Source organism: Thunnus maccoyii, chromosome 5, assembly GCF_910596095.1.
Source record: "Thunnus maccoyii chromosome 5, fThuMac1.1, whole genome shotgun sequence".
In the NCBI taxonomy this organism is placed as follows: Eukaryota; Metazoa; Chordata; class Actinopteri; order Scombriformes; family Scombridae; genus Thunnus; species Thunnus maccoyii.
This window is the reverse complement of record NC_056537.1, coordinates 19,322,751-19,345,510: the sequence shown is the minus strand read 5'-3', so window position 1 is coordinate 19,345,510 and position 22,760 is coordinate 19,322,751. Positions and strand designations below refer to the sequence as shown.

General features: G+C 40.1%; 1 protein-coding gene across 1 annotated transcript in view; it reads right to left on the bottom strand.

Annotated features, from left to right (window-relative positions):
• Positions 1 to 972: 972 nt before the first annotated feature.
• Positions 973 to 22,760, bottom strand: part of pclob (piccolo presynaptic cytomatrix protein b) — a 58,564-nt gene continuing 36,776 nt past the window's right edge. Inside the window, exons 13-35 of the mRNA XM_042411759.1 lie at positions 21,046 to 22,613; positions 20,587 to 20,852; positions 19,378 to 20,215; positions 18,137 to 19,187; positions 15,674 to 15,700; positions 13,848 to 13,936; positions 13,626 to 13,701; positions 13,405 to 13,530; positions 11,689 to 11,797; positions 11,399 to 11,466; positions 11,058 to 11,299; positions 10,120 to 10,167; positions 9,853 to 9,983; positions 8,910 to 8,936; positions 8,346 to 8,439; positions 7,321 to 7,392; positions 6,576 to 6,876; positions 5,976 to 6,170; positions 3,781 to 3,916; positions 3,571 to 3,633; positions 2,654 to 2,787; positions 2,384 to 2,529; positions 973 to 1,116 (exon numbers count right to left, since the gene is read on the bottom strand). Of these exons, the coding sequence (XP_042267693.1) occupies positions 973 to 1,116; positions 2,384 to 2,529; positions 2,654 to 2,787; positions 3,571 to 3,633; positions 3,781 to 3,916; positions 5,976 to 6,170; positions 6,576 to 6,876; positions 7,321 to 7,392; positions 8,346 to 8,439; positions 8,910 to 8,936; positions 9,853 to 9,983; positions 10,120 to 10,167; positions 11,058 to 11,299; positions 11,399 to 11,466; positions 11,689 to 11,797; positions 13,405 to 13,530; positions 13,626 to 13,701; positions 13,848 to 13,936; positions 15,674 to 15,700; positions 18,137 to 19,187; positions 19,378 to 20,215; positions 20,587 to 20,852; positions 21,046 to 22,613 (5,951 nt within the window). The remainder of the gene's footprint in view (positions 1,117 to 2,383; positions 2,530 to 2,653; positions 2,788 to 3,570; positions 3,634 to 3,780; positions 3,917 to 5,975; positions 6,171 to 6,575; positions 6,877 to 7,320; positions 7,393 to 8,345; positions 8,440 to 8,909; positions 8,937 to 9,852; positions 9,984 to 10,119; positions 10,168 to 11,057; positions 11,300 to 11,398; positions 11,467 to 11,688; positions 11,798 to 13,404; positions 13,531 to 13,625; positions 13,702 to 13,847; positions 13,937 to 15,673; positions 15,701 to 18,136; positions 19,188 to 19,377; positions 20,216 to 20,586; positions 20,853 to 21,045; positions 22,614 to 22,760) is intronic.

The following is a 22,760-nucleotide window of genomic DNA, read 5'->3' as shown; positions in this document are numbered from 1 at the left end:
ATAACAGCAATTAGGACTGCCTACACCATAGACAAAAGTAGCCTACTGGATTGTCAGTGCGCCACCTACAGCCTCAGTCTAACAGAGATTATTGTCTATATTTAATTACTGTATATATAATCTAGTGACAAGAGACAACTCTTATACTGTATATTGTGTTAAGATATATTCGGCATCTGATATTTTTATATTATATAAACATCACAATGTACAATGTAATTCTCTGATATGCTCTGTAATCTGTATGTGTGATATCTACAATCTGAGGTGATATACATTTTCATCCCATCCCATAACAAAAGTCAACTTTCTAACTCTGTTCTACATAGAGTAGGCTTTGTTATTTTTACATTTTTATATGAAACTGAAAGACTATCATAAAAAAAAACAAAAAACAAAACATTTGCATTCCTTCATCATCAAATACTTCAATACCACTTATGTCCACACACATCACGACCATCATTTAGGCATTACAACAATGACTCTCATATGAAGAAAACACAATGCTAATTCAGTTTATCATGCTGTGATCAAAGTCAAATTCTCTTTTTTTCCCCCCTCTTCCCCTCTGATGACAGATATGTTATCCCAGTTGCACAGCACCAAAACAACAAAGTCTCATGAGGATAATGGAATTGGAAATATGGTAAGAACGACATCACTGCTCCCAAAGCCATATTGCTGCTGAGTCTGTTTCGGTGCCTGCTGTGGTGTTTGCATGTTTTTGCATACTACAAGCAAAGTCCACAGCCAGCAAAGACCTGACATGGGAAGAGGTGGACATGTGCGCTGGCAGTGTTGGACTGATAATTCCTTCCTACTTATTGTATAACTTATAAAATGAGGAAGCAAATTAAATGGATTTTTTTCTCTCTAAATCATCTTTTTCTTAAATTGGAACTCTGAACTAGTACACTCTGGCTTCACCTTTCGTTGATCTATTGCAACTCCATATTTTTGGCGTGGTGCTCATGGGTGGGTTTGAGTGGAGCTGACAAACAGCTTGTGCCAGCTGACCACTCTCTTCCTCATGTCCACCTTGTCCAACCAGATGTAGGCTTCCCCTATGAGGGTCTTCTTCATGAACTTCCCTCCATTGGAAACTAAGAAAAGCTGGAAGTACATAGGAAAGAGAGACAAAATTTCATTGCTCATTCTCTATATTCATTCATTCATATCTGATTTTCATTGATGTCGTCAGCTGGATAACATGCTGTTATTCAGGTAAAAGTATGTTATCCAGCAGGAATAATACAAGCACCACTGGGCCAAGTGGTTAGAAGATGACAAATTCTGATCTATTGATCATTTATACATTTTTAGAATTGTTTTACATAGATTCAAAATTTGAATCAGGATTAAATATGGACATATTAATATTATCCTTTAAAACAAATTAAATGTATTCATAATTGTTGCATACATATCCATTATTTTCCCTTTAGCAGAGATTAAAAAAAAGATTCAAAGAGGGATGGGATTGTAAGATTTGTCAGTAATAATTCAAGATCCCCTCCAGACATTGTAAGATATTTAAAATATTCTGCTTGGAATAAAAATATGTGTCTTAGATGTTTTCCTCCACAAAAAAGCGCAATTACCTCATTAAACACCTTCAAATCCTATCTATTTCTTCTCTCTCACTGAAAAATCTGAAATCCATGAATATGCAAATATTGTTCATTTCAAAAATTTAACTCCTAGTCTGCTTCATCCTCAGTTTATGAGCACTGGAGACTTCAAGTGTCCAAATCACATTTGTGTTAGTTGCGTACTGGACCACAAATAGCCTCCAAACTAGTTGTGATGTCATTATGCTCACAAGCCATTTAAACTCAGATTTTCAATGAGCACAGAGAAACTTTACCTCTTCAGCAGATCAGTGTAAAAACAGATATCTAGTTAAAAACTCTGCACATACATCATTCTGAAAAGTGAAGCTCAAACATCCAAGTGAAATAACAACAAGCAAAACACATTTTTGAGTGGAGGGTGACTTTCAACTAAAACTGTTAAGATTTGTCCTCTTACAGCCACTACCAGAAATGTTTAGATCATCATATCCTGCAGCCTGCCAGGAGGTAGTTCAGTCTCCCAGCTGCTCCATGAGGCAGCAAATCAGTTTATAAAACAATCAGGTTTAAGAAGTTTCTTGGATATTAAAAGTCTCCAGTTTAGGTGTAATGTGTCATTTTGGGGATATAAGGTTGTTTCTGTCAGTGTCGAATAGTTGGATTCAAATTACCTTTTTTTTTTTTAATGCTAAAATTTTACAAAGAATGAGCTACATTAAAGCAGTATTGCATTTTTTTTGGACTTTTGACTGGCAGACAGAGACAGATCCATATCTACAACTGTCTCATTTGAGCTTCTGTTGTACCTGTATGGAGTGTCCAGTTGGGTTGAGGGGGAATCTGAAGGTCTCATTGAAAGACGGCTCCCTGTCATGTCGACAAACTCTGGTCTTCTTCTTGATGATCCTTTTCTGAGTGGCTACATTTACCACATACAACTTCACATACAGGTCTGAAGGCAAATTAGACAAAAAAAACATTGAATATGGGTTGGTGAACCTGTAAACTGTTTAAAGTTAATAAAAACACACATATTTTCATTCATGCATGAACACAAATATACACTAGTTTCAGACCTGGTAGGTGGTCTGGGCTTTTGAACTTGTAAGTGATGTTTCTGCATTGAAGGATCTCCAAGACCAATTGGTCTCCTTCAGTCTTCACCTCCTTCTTAAGAGCAACCTTGATCTCTCCCATTACTTGTGTTTTACTACCTAAAGCAAGAAATTACAGAGAAAAATAGAGATGTGGAAAATCATTTTTTTAGAATAAAGTCAGCAATTCTTTTTTTTTTGTTTTCTTCTTTCCAGGCAGATTTCTACAGTTGCATAGGAAAGCATAATGTCACTAAAGCTGATTTAAAATATTTAACAATTATGCATCAATAAAACTGGCCTCACCACAGAATGAAAGGTCAGGGAACATCTCTGCATTTTCTCCCAGGTCTCATCAACTGTCGCGTGTCTCTATTGATAATTTAGTTTTATGGGTTTTACTCAGACAGGCTGAGTTAAGTGTGTTAAACATGTTTTCAGGCACCATGGAAATGACCCCTTGACCCTCGTTTGTGTAACAGCTGCCAGGCTGCAGCCTAAAATGACCTTGGAGTCTTTGTTACACATTGAAACTAGAGCTCGAAGGGAAGCATCACGACACCCGAGCTGCTTTAAGCGTAGATATAGTTATGACAGAGCGTAGGATAGTATGACATCCTCTTGTCTTCCATCATCCTAAGCCATGCATCAAACCATTATGCTGTGGGGTAAATATTGTTAATTGACGATAACCACTTAACTGCACATTTGACTCCACAATTGAGTCATTATGAAAACACAGTTAGCAGTGGTTAAATATGTGGCTGGGTAAATGAATAAAAAAAAAAATAGTGTCATTATACAAAGTACCCAGCAGGTGGAGACCTACAACCAAGTAAGAAGACATCTTCTTTCACATCCTCAAGGTTTTTACAGTAAACAGAGGACATTTCTGGAACTTGCCTTCATTTTCCGGGGTCCCGAGTTGGTTTTTGTCGGTGCCATTGGGAATAGTCTTACCGCTATGAAAAAAAAACAAACATTTATTCAGAAGAGACCAGACACATACTGAATAACAGATAATGCAATACTGAGCACCACTGTCAGCTTTAAGCATCTCACTACATAGATGCATGCCGTGTATTAGAAAGAGTCACAGATGCTCTTACATGTGTGGCACTTGAAAAATGGCGCTGTCCACTCCAGTGCCCACCACTTCCCCCCCATCTCCATAAGTGTCTCCCACAAGACTCGGGGCAGACAGCACCACTGATCCTGACACATCACCCAGCCGGTGTCCTGGTCCTGAGGGTAGCAAAAGGGAGGACGATGGTGATGAAAAAAAAAATCTGCCTATCTATCTGAAAATTATTTGGACATAGTGACGTACACAGAGCGTCATCGCTGATACAGCGTTTACCACACATGCATGCATGTCCAACAGATATACAGAAACACTTCACACCCCCCTGAGCTATCACTCTGACAGTGACGCTGTCTGTCAAACATAGCTTTGACTGAGCATCACATAACAGCATATCAAGGGAGGAACACATCAACACAGACAACAGTTTGTCCTTGCATTTAGCAGTGCAGCAAATCCCTTCACTAGAAATAAATGAAAGTCTAAGTTAAATTCACACATAGAAATAAATTTAATGTGATGATGTTCTCTCATAGATTTAAAGTAATTATTTGTTCTTGGCTCCTGGCTGCTATTGAGTTACGCTCATACAGTATGAAAGCGTGATTAGTTCAGGGAGTATGTGAAGTGTTTCTTTCCAGATGAAGGGTGGATATATTCTTTGCTGTCATGGTCACAGAATCTACTTTCTATATCTGCTTTGCAATGATGACTAATAGCATTTAGATTATGTTTGACACACAGTCTGTGACTCAAAGGCAATAGCTTGAAATCCCATTTCTCTAACCCTAAAAACATAATTATATCACACACATATAACATACAGAGACACACACGCAAACTCTCAGACTTCGCAGACTCACATACATGAAAATCATTAGATGAGAAATATCTAAATTAATTTGTTACTTCAATTATTTACACATTTGGTTATATGGCAGACTTAATTTATGTTAGATATCTGTTCTTTTATTTGTATTATTTACGTCATTGTGGTTCTTAAGGAAGGATTAATAATATTTATCAGTACATCTTTCCTATGTTGCCTCACCTTCCCTTGACACTTCTGCTCCTCTCATGGTTAGCTGACCGCTTTACTCTCAATGGCCGGTGAGTGCAGAGTGAGCCTCCTGTTGACTTTTGAACCTCTTGGTGTGTCTGTGTTTCCTGGTTTGACTGGTTCAGTCTCACATTTGTGTCCCCTTTGTTTTAGGTAGTGGGAATGGGAAAGGACTGGGTAGGGAGGAGAGCCTGTGTGCCATAACTGTGTGTGTCTGTGTGTGTTTTGTGATTTTTCTAAGGGTTCATTCATATGGCACACGCATGCGCACACACACAGAGAGACTGCAGCATCACAAAGTCCTCGGTGGCCAAGGAACAGTAGCCAGGGAAGCTGCAACTGCATGCTTAAATAGCTCTGACACTGGGCTAACTTATCTCAGAAAGGGATGACATACATACAGAAGTTCTTCATTTTGAGGACATCACAGATTGAGACATTAAATACACTAAAAATTAATGGATACAGTTTAAACCTTGTTATTAACATTTACATTAGTACAAGACATGTGAGGGATTGCCATCCCAGCTTGGTTTCTATTCTGGGGTTGGAGATGGCCACACTGGGGTTTTGTAGAAACCATAAGCTTGGGATCGGCACATGCACACTCCGTGTAGAAACAGACTGGGCTCTGATTTTGGGAGCTTTTTAAATACCTACTTTTGTTAAAAGTTAGTGTGCTCTTTTGCTATGATCATAACTTAATATAAAAAATTTTATGTCCTATTTAAGAATAAACAAGAAACAAAACAATGTTTAACAGATGTGAAATGTAAAATATTTTATAATGCAGTGCACTAAATGTTCCAAATTTACAAATATTTAATTTTACATTTAAAGACTGAATAAAATTATATTTTACAGCAAGTTTGGGTTTTAATATATCTCAGTTATTTCCCTTCCATATTTTTTGGATTTTATTCAGCAACTAAATTAGTAAATTGAGGAGGCAGACATTAAGCTAAAACTATTGATCCAAACAAATCACTTTGTGCTAAGAGAAAATACTAAGATGAGGAGAGCAGAAGGCAAAGGAAAAATGTTAAGGAGGTGAACGCACAGCAGTTCAGGTTTCATTAAACAATCTCAACAAAGCTTGCATGCGCAGGAAAAAGGAAGCATGTCACAGGAAGTGTATCACGGGTAGGGGCAGGATTTACTTGGTTGCAGGCGGGACTGTTGCACGGCGGCCTCGGCGGCAGCAATGGCTATCCCAGCATCCTCAAGGTGGGCCTGAGTGACGCTGCTCTTGCTTTGGCTTCGGGAGGGGCCATGGGAACGCAATTGGCCATCGGAGGAAGACTTAGAGCTGCCTGGACTGCTGTGTGACTTTTCCAAAGGCATCATCTGCACATCTGTAGAAAAATGGTGAGGGTTATGGCAGCTAGCAACAAGAGGGGGGAGGTAGATGAAAATAATCCATGCTTAGTTCAAAGTATTTCATATTTTCTGCTCGGTTCTGATTGTAGCGTGTACTGTAGCAGCTGACAAGCACATGGAGAGTAACACAGCTGTCAAGAAATGATTAGCATTTTTGTTTCTATGGCAGCCGTTTCTATCTCTATGACAACTGAGTGACCACCTCATAAATTACAGTTTTTGTAGCAAACAGAAACCTGCCAAGCATAATAATATTAGTGTCATGTTTCAGAATAACTACTCATATACAATAAACTGATTCATAAAAATTATGGAAATAGAGGATGTGTATGAATATTTCCAAGGCTAAAAACAACAGACATATGTGGGGACTCTCTTACCTTTGCCTGGATCAGGGAAGATTCCATGGCTTCTGCTCTTGATTACAGAGTTTTTAGGTGATTCATAACTCCCCTCTCCCTGTCCTGGTCCTTGACCCTGTCCCATACCATGCCCAGGCCCCAACCCAGGCCCTGACATATGGCCCTGGCCTTGGCCATGTCCCTGACCTGATCCAGATCCTGGTGGGCCTAGAGCACCTTGGTGGGCTCTGCTGTGCTCAATGCTCTCACTCTGCTCCTTCAGAGGCAGCCAGCGAGGAGTGTTGTCCAGCTGGGCAGTATTCGACAAATCAATCAAAACCTGAGATACAAATAAACATATACACACGGCGTGACATTAAGAAGAAGATAAAAAAAAAACATATGTCTTTAAATATGGTAGACACTAAAACCAAGCCCAACACTTACAACAGGTAGAAAAAGACTCACTGATACCTTCAATTTGTTTGCATGTAGATAAGAAGCTTCACAGCACAGTATGTGCAAATAGTATTTGCTAATCAGTTGTAGTGCATACTGCATTTAGCAAAAGATACAGTATATAGCACTGCTCTCTACATAGGTTTACAGGCATGAGGCAAAGCGTGACATTGAGAGGAGAGAGATAATGCTAATATTATTAGGGTGTTTAGAGAAAAGCTGGTCCATTGAAAAAATAAGGGAGCAGAAATCTTTTGTGTGAGAGAAGTACAGTACTAATCATCTGACTTTTTAAGACATGGAATCAGATTCCAAAAGCACTCACTTCTCCGAGGAAATCATTGGAGGAGGATCTGTCATAGTCCCACACTGTCACTTCCAGTGTCTTTTTCTTTAACTGGATGGAAAGAGTGAGGAAGAGGAGAGAAGGGCAGATATGGTGAGGTTGTGCATTCATGAGCAGTTTCTTATGTGTGCATAATTATGTGGGTGGAGGAAGCGTGAAAGAAAACAGCAGAGGCACACTGTGTCTGCAGTGCATGAATGAATGCAAATGTCGGCAGGTCATTTAATCAGAAAGGAGGCAAGGAGTTCAATTAGATTTGGTTTCTTCCAATATATGTTCGTGCATGTGTGCATATACCTGTGATGTGTATGTGTGTATAGGAATGTGTGGGAGGGGATGGAAACATATCTTGGGGGCGGGGAGTGGACGAATGAGCGATGCAGCAGCATTTTTAAGGCTGCTCAGCTGCTGCGGCCAGCAGTGAGACGTGATTAACAAAAGGCAGCCCCAGAGGAGCTGATGAATCCACTGCCTTCACAGAAGGCCTCTATTCTCTGACCGGTAAAGCTACTGCATCTGCACTCATCTCTTACAGTTGTAATTACTGGGTACAGTTTTACTGGGTGTATTCTTGTAATTATTAATTTGGGTGGTGTCTCTGTCACACGTGTTCCTACCAAACACAGACACCCAAGAACAAACACATGCACCCATAGATACACAGTAGCACTTACAAAGTGACAGATAGGCACACAGGCGCATGATCACCAAGTTTCTATCACCCTTTTTGTTAAAATGATACGCAGTCAGGCTGTCTGTGTTGAAACTTTGTGAGAGCAGAAATGATGGTTGTTAACTTGAGTCTTGGGAGTGCTGATAAGAGGTTGCACAGGGATACTGAAAACAGCCCTAGGGATAAGGCATGAGGACAGAATCCTAATAAGAAAATCAGACATCCACTCTGCCCAAAGTGGCCCACAGCACATAGAGTAACTTCACATGTAAGATAGAGTGAAAGTTTGTGTGTGTTTTTGTGTGTGTGTTAATGTCCTTCTGCACAGTACCTGCTCTAAGTGGATGTTCTTGTAGATGACAGTCTGGTTCCATTCTGGGTTCATGGTCTTCTGAGCATACTTGGTCCTTCTCTTGTTATCAGCACTGATAAGTCATGATGCAGAATGGGTGGTTGTCAGTAAAAAAATTGAAAAAAAAAAACATCTTCCCTGCTTGACCCCATGGCAAACATTCACCAAACTGTGATATACTGAATACATGTGGATTGAATAGATACTTGTAATATGATCAATCTCTTGCTGTGAAGACATCAAAAAAATAAGTCAGATTTCAACCTTATTCAAATGTAAATGTTCTTTGAAATAGCTTGTTTTGACTAAGATTGCTTTTTCAAAATCACACATTACTTCAGAAATAGAGGCAGAGGAGAGTTAAAAGTGAGAGGCATGGAGAGAACAAGCAATGATAGGAGTGTTCTTAACACCATGAAATAGAGCACACAATTGGACGAACAACAAAGGCCACAACAAAAGGATGGAAAACCACTTTGGAGACATAATTTAGAGAACGAAAAACAAAACACCAACTGAAAACGAAGATCAGCACCACGCTACCTTGCATTCTGGACAACCATGACTTGGCTGAGGGAGTCCAGAAGAGGAAGAGGAGGGCAGATATCACAAACAAGAAAAGCAAAAACACAAAAAACAGTCAGAGAAGCCCAGAGAGCTCAAAGAAAATGCAGTAGAGGATAGAGAGCTGAGGCAATCAATATTCTCTGCAGAGTGTATCACTGTTTTTGTGCCCAAGCAATGTTACGTGACGCAAGAGCAAAAAAACCTCACAATGATTACAACTGGCTCATGGGTGAATGAATAATTCACTATTCCAAACTGTTGTTGTTAAGATACGCTGGCTGTCCATACTACTTCTAATGTCAGACTAATAAATTTCACAATACTCAAAAGTGCTCTCCTACAGAGCTTTCATTTCTAACCTAAACAGGTCTAATGGGGTCATTATCTAAAAGCAGATACTGTTACAGAGTAGATAAAGGCTGTATCGATCCCTTTTCTAGCTATTCACAGGCTCTTGGGAAGACAGTGGAGCAGACATGGATAAGAGGAAGAAGCCCGGGACTTGATACTAAGTGACCATACTAAAATACTGGTTTTAAATTTGGGAAGACTAAGAAAAAGTCTGTGAATTCAGCAGAGTGTCTGTTTATATGTGCACGTTGGCTATCTATGACTGGTTTATTTAACACATAATAATGGGGCAATATGGCAAAGCATCTCCTCTCATCTCATGAAATCTAAAACACCCATCTACTGTATTGGAATCAAATTGAATCAAATTACACTACAAATGACTGCCTCATATCATCATGTCCTGTCTCATTCTCTCATACAAACTCAAGTAGTTAGTCAGTTTCATACAGCACAGTCAATACAAAGTCAGAAAGAAATAGGGGGAGAGAAAACAAGACAGACACAAAAGCTGAAAGGCAGACACAGACCAGACATTGGTGGACACTCAAACACACTCAGAGCTCACCCTCTTCCAGGTAAGAGGTAGACCTTGACAAAAGGGTCAGAGTAGCCGTCGTTGTCCCTCGGGGCCAGGTTTCTAGCCTGCAGGACGTGGACGATCAGGTTTCCTAGGTTCCTGTCATAATTGATCTGGAGCTGAGGGAAGAAGAGTGGAATAAAGGCTGTGTGAGACAGACCAAACTATTTGACTGCATCTTTATTTTTCTGCAGTTGAGAAAATCCTTGTAACCTGATTTTTTGTTATTTAATGGGGATAGTGTATGTTTTATACCTGAATTTCTCCAGTGATGGGATGAGATGTCTTCACCATCTCTGTTTGCTGAAAAAGAAAAATATGATGAATGATATAATGATTAGTCTGACAGATCTGACCTGACCAACAAAGAAAAGTTCAAAACAGACTTCAGCCGTTATCCTGATATTAGGTTGCAGTAAATGGTGCTCTGGCTTCACTCTTTAAATATATATTGTCAGCTAACGGATGAATGGGCTGTCCTTGTAGAGAAGATGCAGAGTAAAGCTTTCTCACTGGATCTATGAGCCTCAGGAGAGATTTGACTATCTGAGTTGTGTAATCGACTGGAAAAGTCCTCCAGTAAAGTTTGAGAAGGTTAATCAATTATTTGAGATGCTTTTAGTACTATTTCAGTTTTGATAATTTAGTGCCAATACATATATATTTTGACAGTATATTTCATGTTTTATATTAGGTATTTATCATCTGTGTGATACACAATGCATCCTCTTTTTTTCTGTGACCTGCCTTTCAAAAATCAAACATTTAAACATTTGCTTGTAATAGAGAACTTATGCTTATTGCACATTTTATGTATAAAGGACACCCACAGCCAGGGTCATGAACTGTACCACCCTATTCTCTTGTTCCATTATAAGTGACCTGGCATTCTCTGATGAACACAGTTATACCATTTGACCTTCACATGCAACCTCCCTTCTGAAGTGTTGTATGATATTGCTGGAATCCCAGCAGCCAAGGTGGATGATGGATCACACTGACACAGGGTTCCACACTTTGGCAAAACAGATCAGTCTAGATTCTTATTGTACACAATGTATCATCCTCTGACATATGAATCAGACATGCACTATTTATATTCCTTCCTGTAGTCACATTTTAGACTGAATTATTCATAACTGACATGTCTCTGAGATGAGCCAGCTGACAGAATGCTAACAAGTCAAATCTACCTTGTTCCGCTGTTTCTTGTTTATGGCAGGTGATGCAGGCTGGCCGGGGCTTGGCACACCACTGGAGGCAGCTGATCCAGTACCCGAGTGGAGGAGGGCAGAGCGCTCCAGAGCAGAGAGGACCCCCAAACCCCCAGGCCCAGCCCCTATCCCAGCCCCACCAGGAGCCTGCTGCTGGGACACCTTCTGCAGCTCTGCAGCCAACTGCTTAGGATCCACACCAGGAGAACGCTGGCCACCTACTGAAACAAAAGTGTATAGTAATGCATATTTTGTTTATGTGAAATAGGTAAACAGATACATGCATGCATGCAGACATATCAACAAATCCTTGTACATACCAGCCTTAAGCTGGACATGGTGCTCCAGGGCTTGTGGGTGCTCAGGGTCAGACAGCATATTAAGGTCGCTGTTTGGATCCATACAGGAAATTTATAATGGAATATCAACCAGTGTATCTTAGCAGTAATCAGTCATAGTGTGATATTTGTCAGATGAAAGGGTGTGGGATGAAAATAAGGGAACAGAGGGAGGACAGAAGGTATACATGGGTGCAGAGTCACCATATTGCGGCTAAACATGTAGGAGTTTCAGTGGGATAGAGGGATAAATGATGACAGCTGTAACTTACAGTCTCACACAGAGCTCCGCCTCTGCACATGGCTGGCCCAAGATGCACTGCACTTCTTCATAAGTCTTTCCCATCAGAGGGACTCCATTCCACTCCAACACCTGCATTCCTGTGGTGTGATAAGGGTAAGCAGGCAGAAACAGAGACAAAAGGGAGTAAGCAATTCCCAGACAATATGTTATAAGCCATGGGCAAATGCATCTCCCCATCTCAACATTTCAAATATGATTTGTTCTGGATAGTGCACTCTACATGCTCACATAGCAGAAGGAATACGTCAGTTTGTAGTGCACCCAATGGACAACTTTAACAATTAAATTTTCAATTTGGCTTTAGTTCTGACATTGCATCATTATTGCATTGCACACACAGCACACTGACAATCTTACTTTTTTTGGCTCATAGAAATAATTCTAGGTCAGAGGTAAAAGCAGTGAGATAACAAATCTAAAATATTAATATTAACATGTATATTGATAGTATAATGTACAAAAACCACTGCACAGCAAACTCAAGCTTTCAACCCAAGGCCAGAGCTGTATGAGGCCTCACTTACACAACTGAAACCTGGTCTTCAGATTAGACTTCTGCTTACGAAGCAACTCACCAGCAGCTGTGACAATAAGAGCTTGAATTAATATCTCCATATCCTTCTGCATGAACTAGAACTCATTTAGATTATTCCCTCTGCTCTCTCAATATAATTCACCGTATCCTCCCCCACTTTATTTCTCTTTGCACCTGAAGGCATGTTCCGCTGCCATTTTCTTTCAGTGAAATATAAACATCACATTTGCATAGTTATAATTCAGCATTCGCTAGGAGGTAAACATTGCTATCCTGACCATTACCCCTACTCTTTTATTACAACTAATAATGCCATGAAAAGGGAACCCAGTTAAAGCTTTTCTGTATTAATATTTCAAGACAACAACGTCAAAAATGAATAAAATACAGTAGCCTCAGACCAAGAAGAAATACATTAGCTGATTTGTCCTTCACTCCCTCTCTTGTACAATAGCAAAGTCATTGCAGTCACTATAGTGGATAAACTAGAACCAATTCTGTCCACAAAAATATCCTCTAACTGTAGGAATTACAGTCAATATGTAAGCTCTTCTCTGTCCAAACAATAAACGTTAGACGATTTCTCATTTGAAAATGTATTTTAGGGATTCTTAGGACTTCATAAAGTTAATTATGGTATGTGTGTATGTTGGTATATGATTGCCTGTGTGTATTTGTGTGTCTATAATGATGCTAAATATAGCTTAATGACTAACACAACCCAGTGCTGTGGAGGGTGAGTTGACAGGCTTTCTCTGAGTTTGGATGTGATGTTTCAGAGAATGAGACATGACAGACCACAACAAAGAAGGCTACAGCAGCCTCTCACATCTCCATCTAGAATTCAGTGACTCAGACATTCAGTCATTTTTTTACTGAAAGCTTACACTGCCCTTAAAATAAAAATTTTAAAAATTAAAGATTTTGGTTTTAAACCATTAATCTCTCAGGCCTCATAAATGGCACTTCTTACCATGTACAGTGTCTTACCAAGCAAAGTAAAAATGAATGCTGAATATATGAATATGTTTTCTTAAGGAACAAAGGACAAAGGATGTTGTATTTTCCTGATTAAAAACCAAACAAAACATAGAAAACACAGGTGCTAATGAACATTTACATCGCCTCCTTTTCTCATTATCCTCTTACCCTCTACAACTTTCCCTGTTTGTTCTGCTACACCACCAGGGACAACCTTGGCTATGTAGGCTCCAATCTCTCTTCGGCTCCCTGGAATCTCCTTCCCACCTACCACACGGATGCCAAGACCATTCCCTGAGGGGAAAATAAACATACAGAACCTAATTAGCAAAACAAAGATAGAAATCATTGTCTGCATAATTCTTGTTTGTGATGTATGTGTGTTGTACCTGATACACTGGTGTCCTTCAGGTCTCTCTTAAGCTTAATGCGAGTGTGAGGGAAGGCGTAAGGAACCAGTTTCATCTAAGAGAGATTTTCAATATGTGAAAAATAATTTACAACACAAATAAAATGGTTCACTCACAGAAATAATTTAAGGTTTACCTACGAAAAAATTGAATAAGGAAATAACATAGTATGAAGTTGAATGCTGTTAGCTTGGATCTCACCTGTCTCCTGTCTGATATGTTTCCGCTCTGCGGATGCCCTTCTCTTGGTTTATCAAACCAGTCTGTGTCCTCTCTCCTTAGATGGTAGGCTAGGCAAGGAGAAGTAGTAGTTAAAAACCATGTACACACAAACACACACTTTCTGTACCCCTGATACCTTGATAAATCTCTATTTTAAACATAGTAATGACGAGGCAGAGATCAATCTTGCAATGCAGGCTTTGGAAACACAGTTTCTACATCACAAAGTTTGTCACACATCCATCCTGCTGTTTGCTCATACGCAGGAAGATCTCTGATCTGTCCCGACTGGATAGGTGAAAGCAAAGAAGTATAAACTCTGTTCCACCCTATCCATACCTTCTGTGAGATCAAATGATCTCTGCAAACACTGAATGAAGGATGAATACATTTCAAGAGCATTTTAAATCTGGCATGCTTTTGTTACCATGCAGTGCTCCCCGTCTGAGTGTGAGGGCTTTCTTGTTTGTGTTCACATTTTCATAGCTGCTAGATATGAAATGTTGCAAGAAGCCTTAGAACATTATGTGTTATGTGTCAATAATTTCAGTCCAAAACATTGTGGGTAGAAGTTGTCCCATAACTACTTAGGTGTTTCTATTCTGATGATAATAATAGTAATGTAAAAAAGTAATAATTAAAATAACAATAATGGATCTTATTAATATAGCCATTTTCTAAACAACTGTTAGTATATTTTGTATTTTGTTTTTTGTTTTTCATAAAATAGTTTGAAAAGTGAAGATGAAGAAATATGTTCACAGTATTTAAATCCTTACCTTACACTCTAGCTTATGGTATAAGATCAAAATACCATAGCTGTGAAGTGGTTCTGTATTAAAGTAATGTAATAGTGAACTAAGTGCAGTGTGCTGTGAATCCTCCCTCACCTCATCATACCTTACACATCTAATAATCTTTTAGGGATGACATTGAATAATGTATATATGTCACATTTTTATCATCATTATTGCAAAGCTGTGCAAACTTTCAATATCTATAGAGAAAAATCTAAAGCTGTGATAACAAGTCAGCTTGGTGTGGAAGGAACATTAGAAATGTGACTCATCAGTTTGGTGTTTAATTTAATAGATTGTCAATTAGGATAGAATGTGCGCAGCTCTGCCAAATGTCTCTGTATTATCAGTGAGCTAATTTCACCAAGAAGATGCACCAATAATAATGAAGAGAAATGGCCTGATGACTACGTACGCTGAAGGTAAATGTTGCCTATTACCTGCATGTCTTGGATTAGAAAGCACTTATCAGTCCTCATCAGTATTATAGGGTACATTTTGAGCTAGGATCTGTAGACAGTGGCAACATTGACCTTCAGAATTCTATAAAAAATTTGGATAAAATGCCTCAACATACAGTATATGCAATAAATACCAATTTAAACATAATTTTGTTTTGATACTTATGCATGATCACACAATATACACGTGATTTTTTGCAAAAGTGCATGAACATGAATACTGGAAATGGGTCTGATATGTTTACAGAAGCACTGTGATGTGCAGTCATTCCAGAATGATGTATAACTGAGGTTACTACAGTATATGACACATAAAGGTATCTAGTGCCATTGAGATGGGTTTCATTCCAGAATGGATCTGGCATGTCAACTACTAGAGATCTGCTAAATGACATGTATTGTGTACCATTGAGATGTGGGTCATTCCAGAATGAGTCTGGTGTGTTTACAAAATCAACCAGAGAAGTGGATCATTCAGAACCATGATATGCGGCATGGAGGCATACAGTCTCTATGTAACTACATGGGAGTTGGGATGCTGTCTCACCTTCTATATTCCAGTTTGGGCCTCCAGCTGGGGTGCAAAGTTATATATATATTTTTTAAAGAAATTCGTTCAACAAACTACAAACTTAACAAACTACTGGAATTGTGCTAAGACTAGATTTGTATTGTGAGTATACTGTTCTTCACCACATGCACTGAAAGCAATAGTCAATGTAAGATGCATGCTTGAAATTACTACGAGTCTGACATTACTTGCCTGTCAGATATTTTACAAATTTAAGGAAAAGCATTATAAAAAACATACAAAATACATTTTAGGGAAAAAAAACATCTATCAATTAATGTAATGATTGAGCCATTGTAGTATCATGAGATTAAATATCTTTAACTAGTACTGTAAGATACTCTACCGTGTCTGATACTTTCATGAAAGATTCTGGCATCATCTCTGTTCAAAGCCAGCATGGACTCACTTAGTGCTGTAATCAAGGCAGATTGACACTTTTATGTGGAGTCAGGACACATATCATCTTACCAGGAACTTAACTATACTGATCCTTTGAAAACCATCCAGAAATGAAAGCCAAAGTTGCTAAACATTTTTGTTACTGTGTCACTGGGATACTTATCTGATAATCAATGTGAATTTCGTTAAAAACTCCAAAACTTAGCCCTAAGCAGGCAACAGTGTTTTACAAAAGCCATTGTCCTTTCATAATGTATTGTATGCAGTGTGTTGTTTACCTGTCACTACTAAACGCATAACATACTGTATCATATTAAATCTTAGGAATGATGAACTAATTTTCATATGCTGTATGATATTGATATTGATATTTACAGATATGGTTTTACTTAACCTAATAGAACACTACCAATCCCACACTTACGGAGATCAAGATAGTATGTGTCAATATTTGTTTGTCAATCACTAGGGGTCATGGACATCTCACATGGCAATGAGACATCCACAGCAACAATCAACAAACAGAAAACATTCACTTTATTAAGATGGAAATGGAAAACATATGTATTGCACAACATGCAAGGATGCAAAATCAGATACAGATAGAAAATCAAAGATATATAGAAATAAAGACATATAGTTAACAAAACACAAAGACACAATAATATGATGCTAAATGTTAATCTTCACAGTACACATTACGAGAAAACGTTATTGCATTGCAGTGTGGTTTTAAGTGAAGAAAACTCCTGCAAATTGGATTACTCTTCTATTGGTACTGTAGGTGTGTCACTGACTTTCCAGGATTTAGAGAAAAGTAACTACACAAAGTGAATGCCTTGACTGTGGAACACACACCAGACACCATGAATCAGCAGTATTCCTTTAAAAATGACTACCGCCAGTTTTTCTCCAAACTAGCTGAAAGGGTGCCTTAGAAAAGTAAATATACATCTTTCTGAAGCGATGACCTACTTCTCACAAAGACACAATTTCGCTCTGCAGATTAGTAAGAGAGGGCCAGGAAAAAAAACAGAAAGTGAGAATCCCTGGACACTCCTTGTCATACTTTTATGTAAAGTCTTTCACTATAGGTTTCTGCAGCTAAGGCAGCTTCCAGGTGATCTAAATAAAGTCAGAAACACTTTAAATTGCATTAACCACACATTTTAAAAGCTGTAAATTCTATATACTGTAAGTAGAATTTGACTTGATTTACATTTATGAGGCACTTCACATATAGAAAGATGATTAAATATTACACTGTTCTATTTTAAATTCTTTCTTTTTGTTATTTAAAATAGCTTACATATTATACATTACAGGGATTTTTCATAACACATAGCTTAATCCTATATGTAACTTGTACTAAAAGTCTTCTTTTTTAGTCTTGTTTTTATTCTTGGTATCTAACTTTTTAGATTAAATAAATACTCTTAGTGCCACAACCTCTCTTAATATAAATAGTTATGTGGGAAAAAAAATCTCAATAACAATGTTATATCTACCATGCATTCACTAAATGTTTCCAGCGTAGATACTGTGTTTAGGGTGACCATAAAATATTTATTGCTCAGATTTGGAATAAATTTTGGGCTCTCACTAAGGATAAGGCAGCCATAATGTGGACATGTATGAATAAGTTCAAGTCTATAGATTTTGTGCACAACAATTCTGTTACCACTATATTTAACTGTGTAGAAGTAAAACCATTGTAAAATAAAAAGACAAAGCATGCTAATAAAATCACAGAACAAACATGGATAGAACTGATTAGTAACATACATAAACTCAGACCAAGAGTATTATGTATCGGTGAGTGAGATATTAAAAAGGAAAGAAACAGCATGCAAACATGTGACATTTACCGTGACAGAGGGGAATATAGTAAGAACTACCAACAACAATTATCTGGAGCACTGATGATTGAGAAAGAACCAGTTAATGCACAAAGTCAATAAGACCACTCAGCATTAGCATGCATGACAAGCAGGTCCACACAGTTGAGTTGCTGCAACAGTCTCAGGCTCCATTTACCTTCGCTGTCAGACATGGCGCCTTGTAAGTCATCCATGATGAATGCGATGTCACGATCATAGCCACGTGTCCGAGATTCCTCCCTCATATGTTGTTGAACCTCTGGCAGGGAATGGCTAGACCCAAATTGGTCCCTGGTGTCAGCAGAGATGGGAGGGAGAGGTCCAGCTGAGGCTCTAGCCATACCCATAGGCTGCCCCACTGGGCTCAGAGGGCTCTCCTCCTCAGAGTTCTGAGCCACAATGGGGATACGGCCCCTGCTTTGGCTGATAGGTAAACTGGTGGGCTTTGCTCTGGCCACCCCAGGGGCAAATGCTGCATCCAGGACCTCTCCCTCTGTTTTAAGTCTGAGTGAAGAGCTGGACAGGTCACGTTTGATAGATAGATCCAAGCCGTAGACAGAAGAGGGGCGGGAGGAGGGGCGTGATGAGGGTCGGGAGCGGGTGCCACTTGGGTAGGTTCCATCATCCTGGACAGTAGCCCTAATAGTGGATCCCAGTCCAAGAGACTGCCCAAGATTAAGAGAACCAGCTAGGTTGGCCCCCAGGGAGGAGCCCAAATATTTTTGCTGCTCAGACAAGTTCTTTCTTAGCCCAAATGTAATCTCATCCTGAAGCAACCTAGCCCTCGCTGCCAGATTGGTCACAGAGGAGGCTCCAGATCCCATGTAGCTGCCAAAGTCTGGCTCCAGATCCCTACTCTCCTGAATTGGGGAAAATTTAGTGATGGCTTTGGGGTCTATCAGGGCCTTTTTGTTCTTCATCTGTTTCTGGTAAAGCACAGCTGCTGGGAGTTGTTTTGCAGCCTGTTTTTCAAGGGTGAGCCTGCCGATGCTATATTTCTCACCTTTAGGGAAGTGGCGAAAACTGCTATCACTAGGGAGATACTGAGGCAGGCCCAAGCCTGTTAAGTGTTCTAGTCCCTCAGTTCCTCGCCTGAACTCCTGCTTTATCTGCTGCTTCAGTAGCTTCAACTCATAGGGCTCCTCCATAGTGTCATCTTCTCCTTTACCATAACCCTGAAGCCGAGATGAGCCTAAAAAATCTGCAACCTAAAAGGGAAAAATGTCACACGTTGAGTATTTTCTCAACAGATGTGTGATTTGAACTCACACAATAACACATGCATTTTATGTTTTATATATAACTCAACAATAAGTAATCAATGGTAAATACACATAATTCATTATGTCTACATTTGTTTTAAATAGTTTTTTCAATGAGGAGTGTAACAGAATGTACCTCTGCTGTGCGCCTGACTTCTGCTGCCCTGAGTAGTCTGTCTGCTTTGGACAACTCCTTATCAGGCAGGTTAAATCCAGAACCCAAGCCTGTGTTGCCCAGCCCTGTTGAGGCCTTGGTGAGCTCCCCAATGTCCTCAATCAGCACGTAGTTCCTGGCATTGTGGTGGTCAATATCAGCATAGAAGGAATCAGCAGAAATGCTAGACATGGGACTGGAGGCCATGCTCCTCTCCTCTAGCCCTAGCCTCAAGTCCAAGCTGCCATACTTGCCCCCCAGATGTGCCACCCCATAGCCGCTTTCTGTGGAGGTTGGCACAATGAGTAGAGGCTGGTTGCGTATGACTTCATAGTTGGTAGTGATCTTAGGCTCTAAATCAGACAGGGTGGTTTGTCGCTGCTTTCCCTGTTGCAACAGCAGAGCATGTTGGAAGCTGCTAGGCTGAGCCTGGGCATGTGAGAGGGACAGGGTTGGAACATTTTGGTAAGGAGACACTTGTTGGTGGTAAAGGGACTGCTGCTGATATAGGTTCTGTTGGGTGTAGTGGCTGGTAGTTTGAGTCTGGGGAACATACTGGGCATAGTGAGAGTAGGGACTAGTTAGTGTGTTGTACTGGGAGTCAGCTTCTGTCTGTGGGGGGATGAATTGGTCAAACTCAGACTGGGGAGCTGTCCGTGGTCTCTCCAGTCCATCACCCCTGGCCTCCCTGATGTTGCTAACCTCACTGTCTGACATGTAATCTCTTTCCTCTGCTACCCCCTGGAGATAGGCCCTCTCTCTCTTCTCTCGCTCCTTCAGTAAGGCCTCCTTACGCCGGTTGATACCCATCTCCAGGTACCTAATGAGAAAAACACATATTGTTTTACAATTTAAGCAGTAACAATTTTATTAACATTACAACCAAAGAAGCAAATAATGTTCCGGGTTCTCACACATTAATACCTGTTACTATGTGTGAGTTTGGAGAGGTCTCACTGAGTGATGTCAAGGCAGCCTTTTAGCCCATAAGCTATCAAGGTAAGAGGGGAATCATGCAGATGAATTAGGAATAATGATTGCAAGAGAGGGACGAATGCAGCAATACTGATTGTAATCAATTTACATAATATACACTGGTTACTAACATTATTGGTTCATGAATTAATGTCACAGGGTCTGAACAAATGCCTAAGCCTAAATTGTGTTGATATTAAATCTGTAGCATCTCACCGTAACTTGGCATCAATCTCCTTTTCCTCTTCATCTAGCTCAGCCTGTTTCTTGCGAAGTTTAGAAGATTCTCTCTCCACCATATCAAGCTCCTTGTCAATGTCCTGCAGGATCTTTGCCCGGGCCATTGTTGTACTGCGGGCAAGACGGCGACGAGCAGAGTTGGTGCTGTACCCTGACCGTCCTGTCAGAGAGTCATCCTCAGGAGGGGGGTCTGGTAGTGTACGCTTGACCTTCTTACCTGTACCAGAGGGAGAGCCTCGGCCCTAGGAAATAAGAATAAGTCATAAATCTGTAAATCATTGGATGATGATTTAAAAGACATCCAAACTAAATTAAATTGCAATTCTCTGCATACTTCACAATCATCTTTGTATTCACAGCATTTTCAACATTCTGAGAAAAATCATTAACAGAAAAAGTTCTTAATTTTTCCACTTATAATCTGCTGTGACTTACAGAATAGCTGTCTGCATAGTATCCACCCATCCTGTCTTCTGTGGTAGGACTAAGCGATTTAGGATCAGATAGAGACTTCTGACCAGCCTTTAATATCCGAGGGCCAGAGGAAAATCTGGTTGGGTCAGCAGTCAGCATTCTCTGCCCTCCAAGTGACTTCTCTGGAGACAGGGGGGAGACTTGGGTATAGAATACTTTGGACTTAGAGGGGACATCTGTTGTCAGATGTGTGCTATAGCCCACCTCAATGGGTGTGTGCCTTCTGTCTGAGTCTGTCTGACAGCTCAGACTACCACCTCTCTGAGAGTTCTCGGGAGCTGAGATATGCTTGATGATTTCCACCTTAGTGTCCATCTGGACATTGGGTCGTTTGATAGTTCCAGAGTGGTCAGTCTGAACAGATATCTCGGCCACTGTCTGGATAGCAATGCTAGAGACCTTGGAACCATGTTTTCCATCACTGCTATGTTTTCGAGATCGCCGTCGAGCTTTTGTGGGAGCATCCCATTCATCTTGGTCCTCATCATCTGTCTGAGCTGAGCTGTCAACATTTCTCTTATTCTTCTTTCTTCTTCCTACATGCTGCTTCTCTGCTGAATCTTCGTCATCAGTCTGCACTCCACTATCAATTATCTTTTTTCCAGTGTCCTGATCAGCTTGAAGCTTCTTTACTAGGTTAAGCTGGTCCTGACTTTCCTCTAACTGTGTCCCAACAGATGGAGTTGTAGATTCATCTTTGACAGGCCAGTACTGGCCACTGTCCCCCACCCCTGCATATTTGGCATCTAGTAGGTTTCCTGTGGTACCAGTGCTACTATAATGCTCATCTAGCTGGCGCTGGAGTTGCAGTTGGAGTTGTTGGATTTGCTGCAACTGCTCTTTCTGCTGGGCATAGGTCTCCTGCTGGGCCACCATGTGGGCATGGTGCTCTTCCTCTTGCTGCAAGAGAAGCTGTTGTTTCAGAGCCTGGAGCTCCTCCAGCTCCCTTTGGACCATTAGCTGCTCCTGTTCACGGTAACGTTGAATCTCCTGCCTCTCCCACTCCAGCTCCTCAGCAAGACATAGCTGTTTAAGTTTTTCTAGTTCTAGAAACTCTCTTTCCATCTGATACTGGGCCATCTTAGTGTTGTCTAAGCCAGGAAATATTGGGGAGGAGGCTAAGGCATCCAGAGAGGCAGCTATTGCCTCCAGGGTGCTGTCTGAGTACATTTCCGGATACCCTGTTATGATGTCAGCCAAAGCTGTGGGTAGAAGTTCCTTAGGTAGTCCTGTGTCATAAGGAATGATCTGTCCTGGGTCTGTAGAGGGAATGAAGCCATAGGGATGGGGCAATGACTGGTTCTGGATTGTGGATGTAGGTGTTAAGGTAGTGCTAAAGATGGAGCCTGGTTGAGTGGTAATTGCATATGTGGATGGAACTGGGGCAGCAACAGAGGAGTAAACTATTCCATCTGAGGTTCTTAGAACACTATTTACACCAAATCCAGCTGCAGGGACCTGGGAATATGGAGCAGTAGTCATCCCAGGGTAGGCTCCAGTAGCTTTGCTAGTGTAGTCTAGAGCTTTACCTGCCACAATAAGTCAAAAAATAGAGATTTTACTTTATCAAATACATTACAATTTTGGAAACAAACATACTGTATATGAAGTGAAGGCTATGCAATTTGGATTTAAAAAGACTTCCATTGCACATGCATATCTGAAGTCATTTTGGC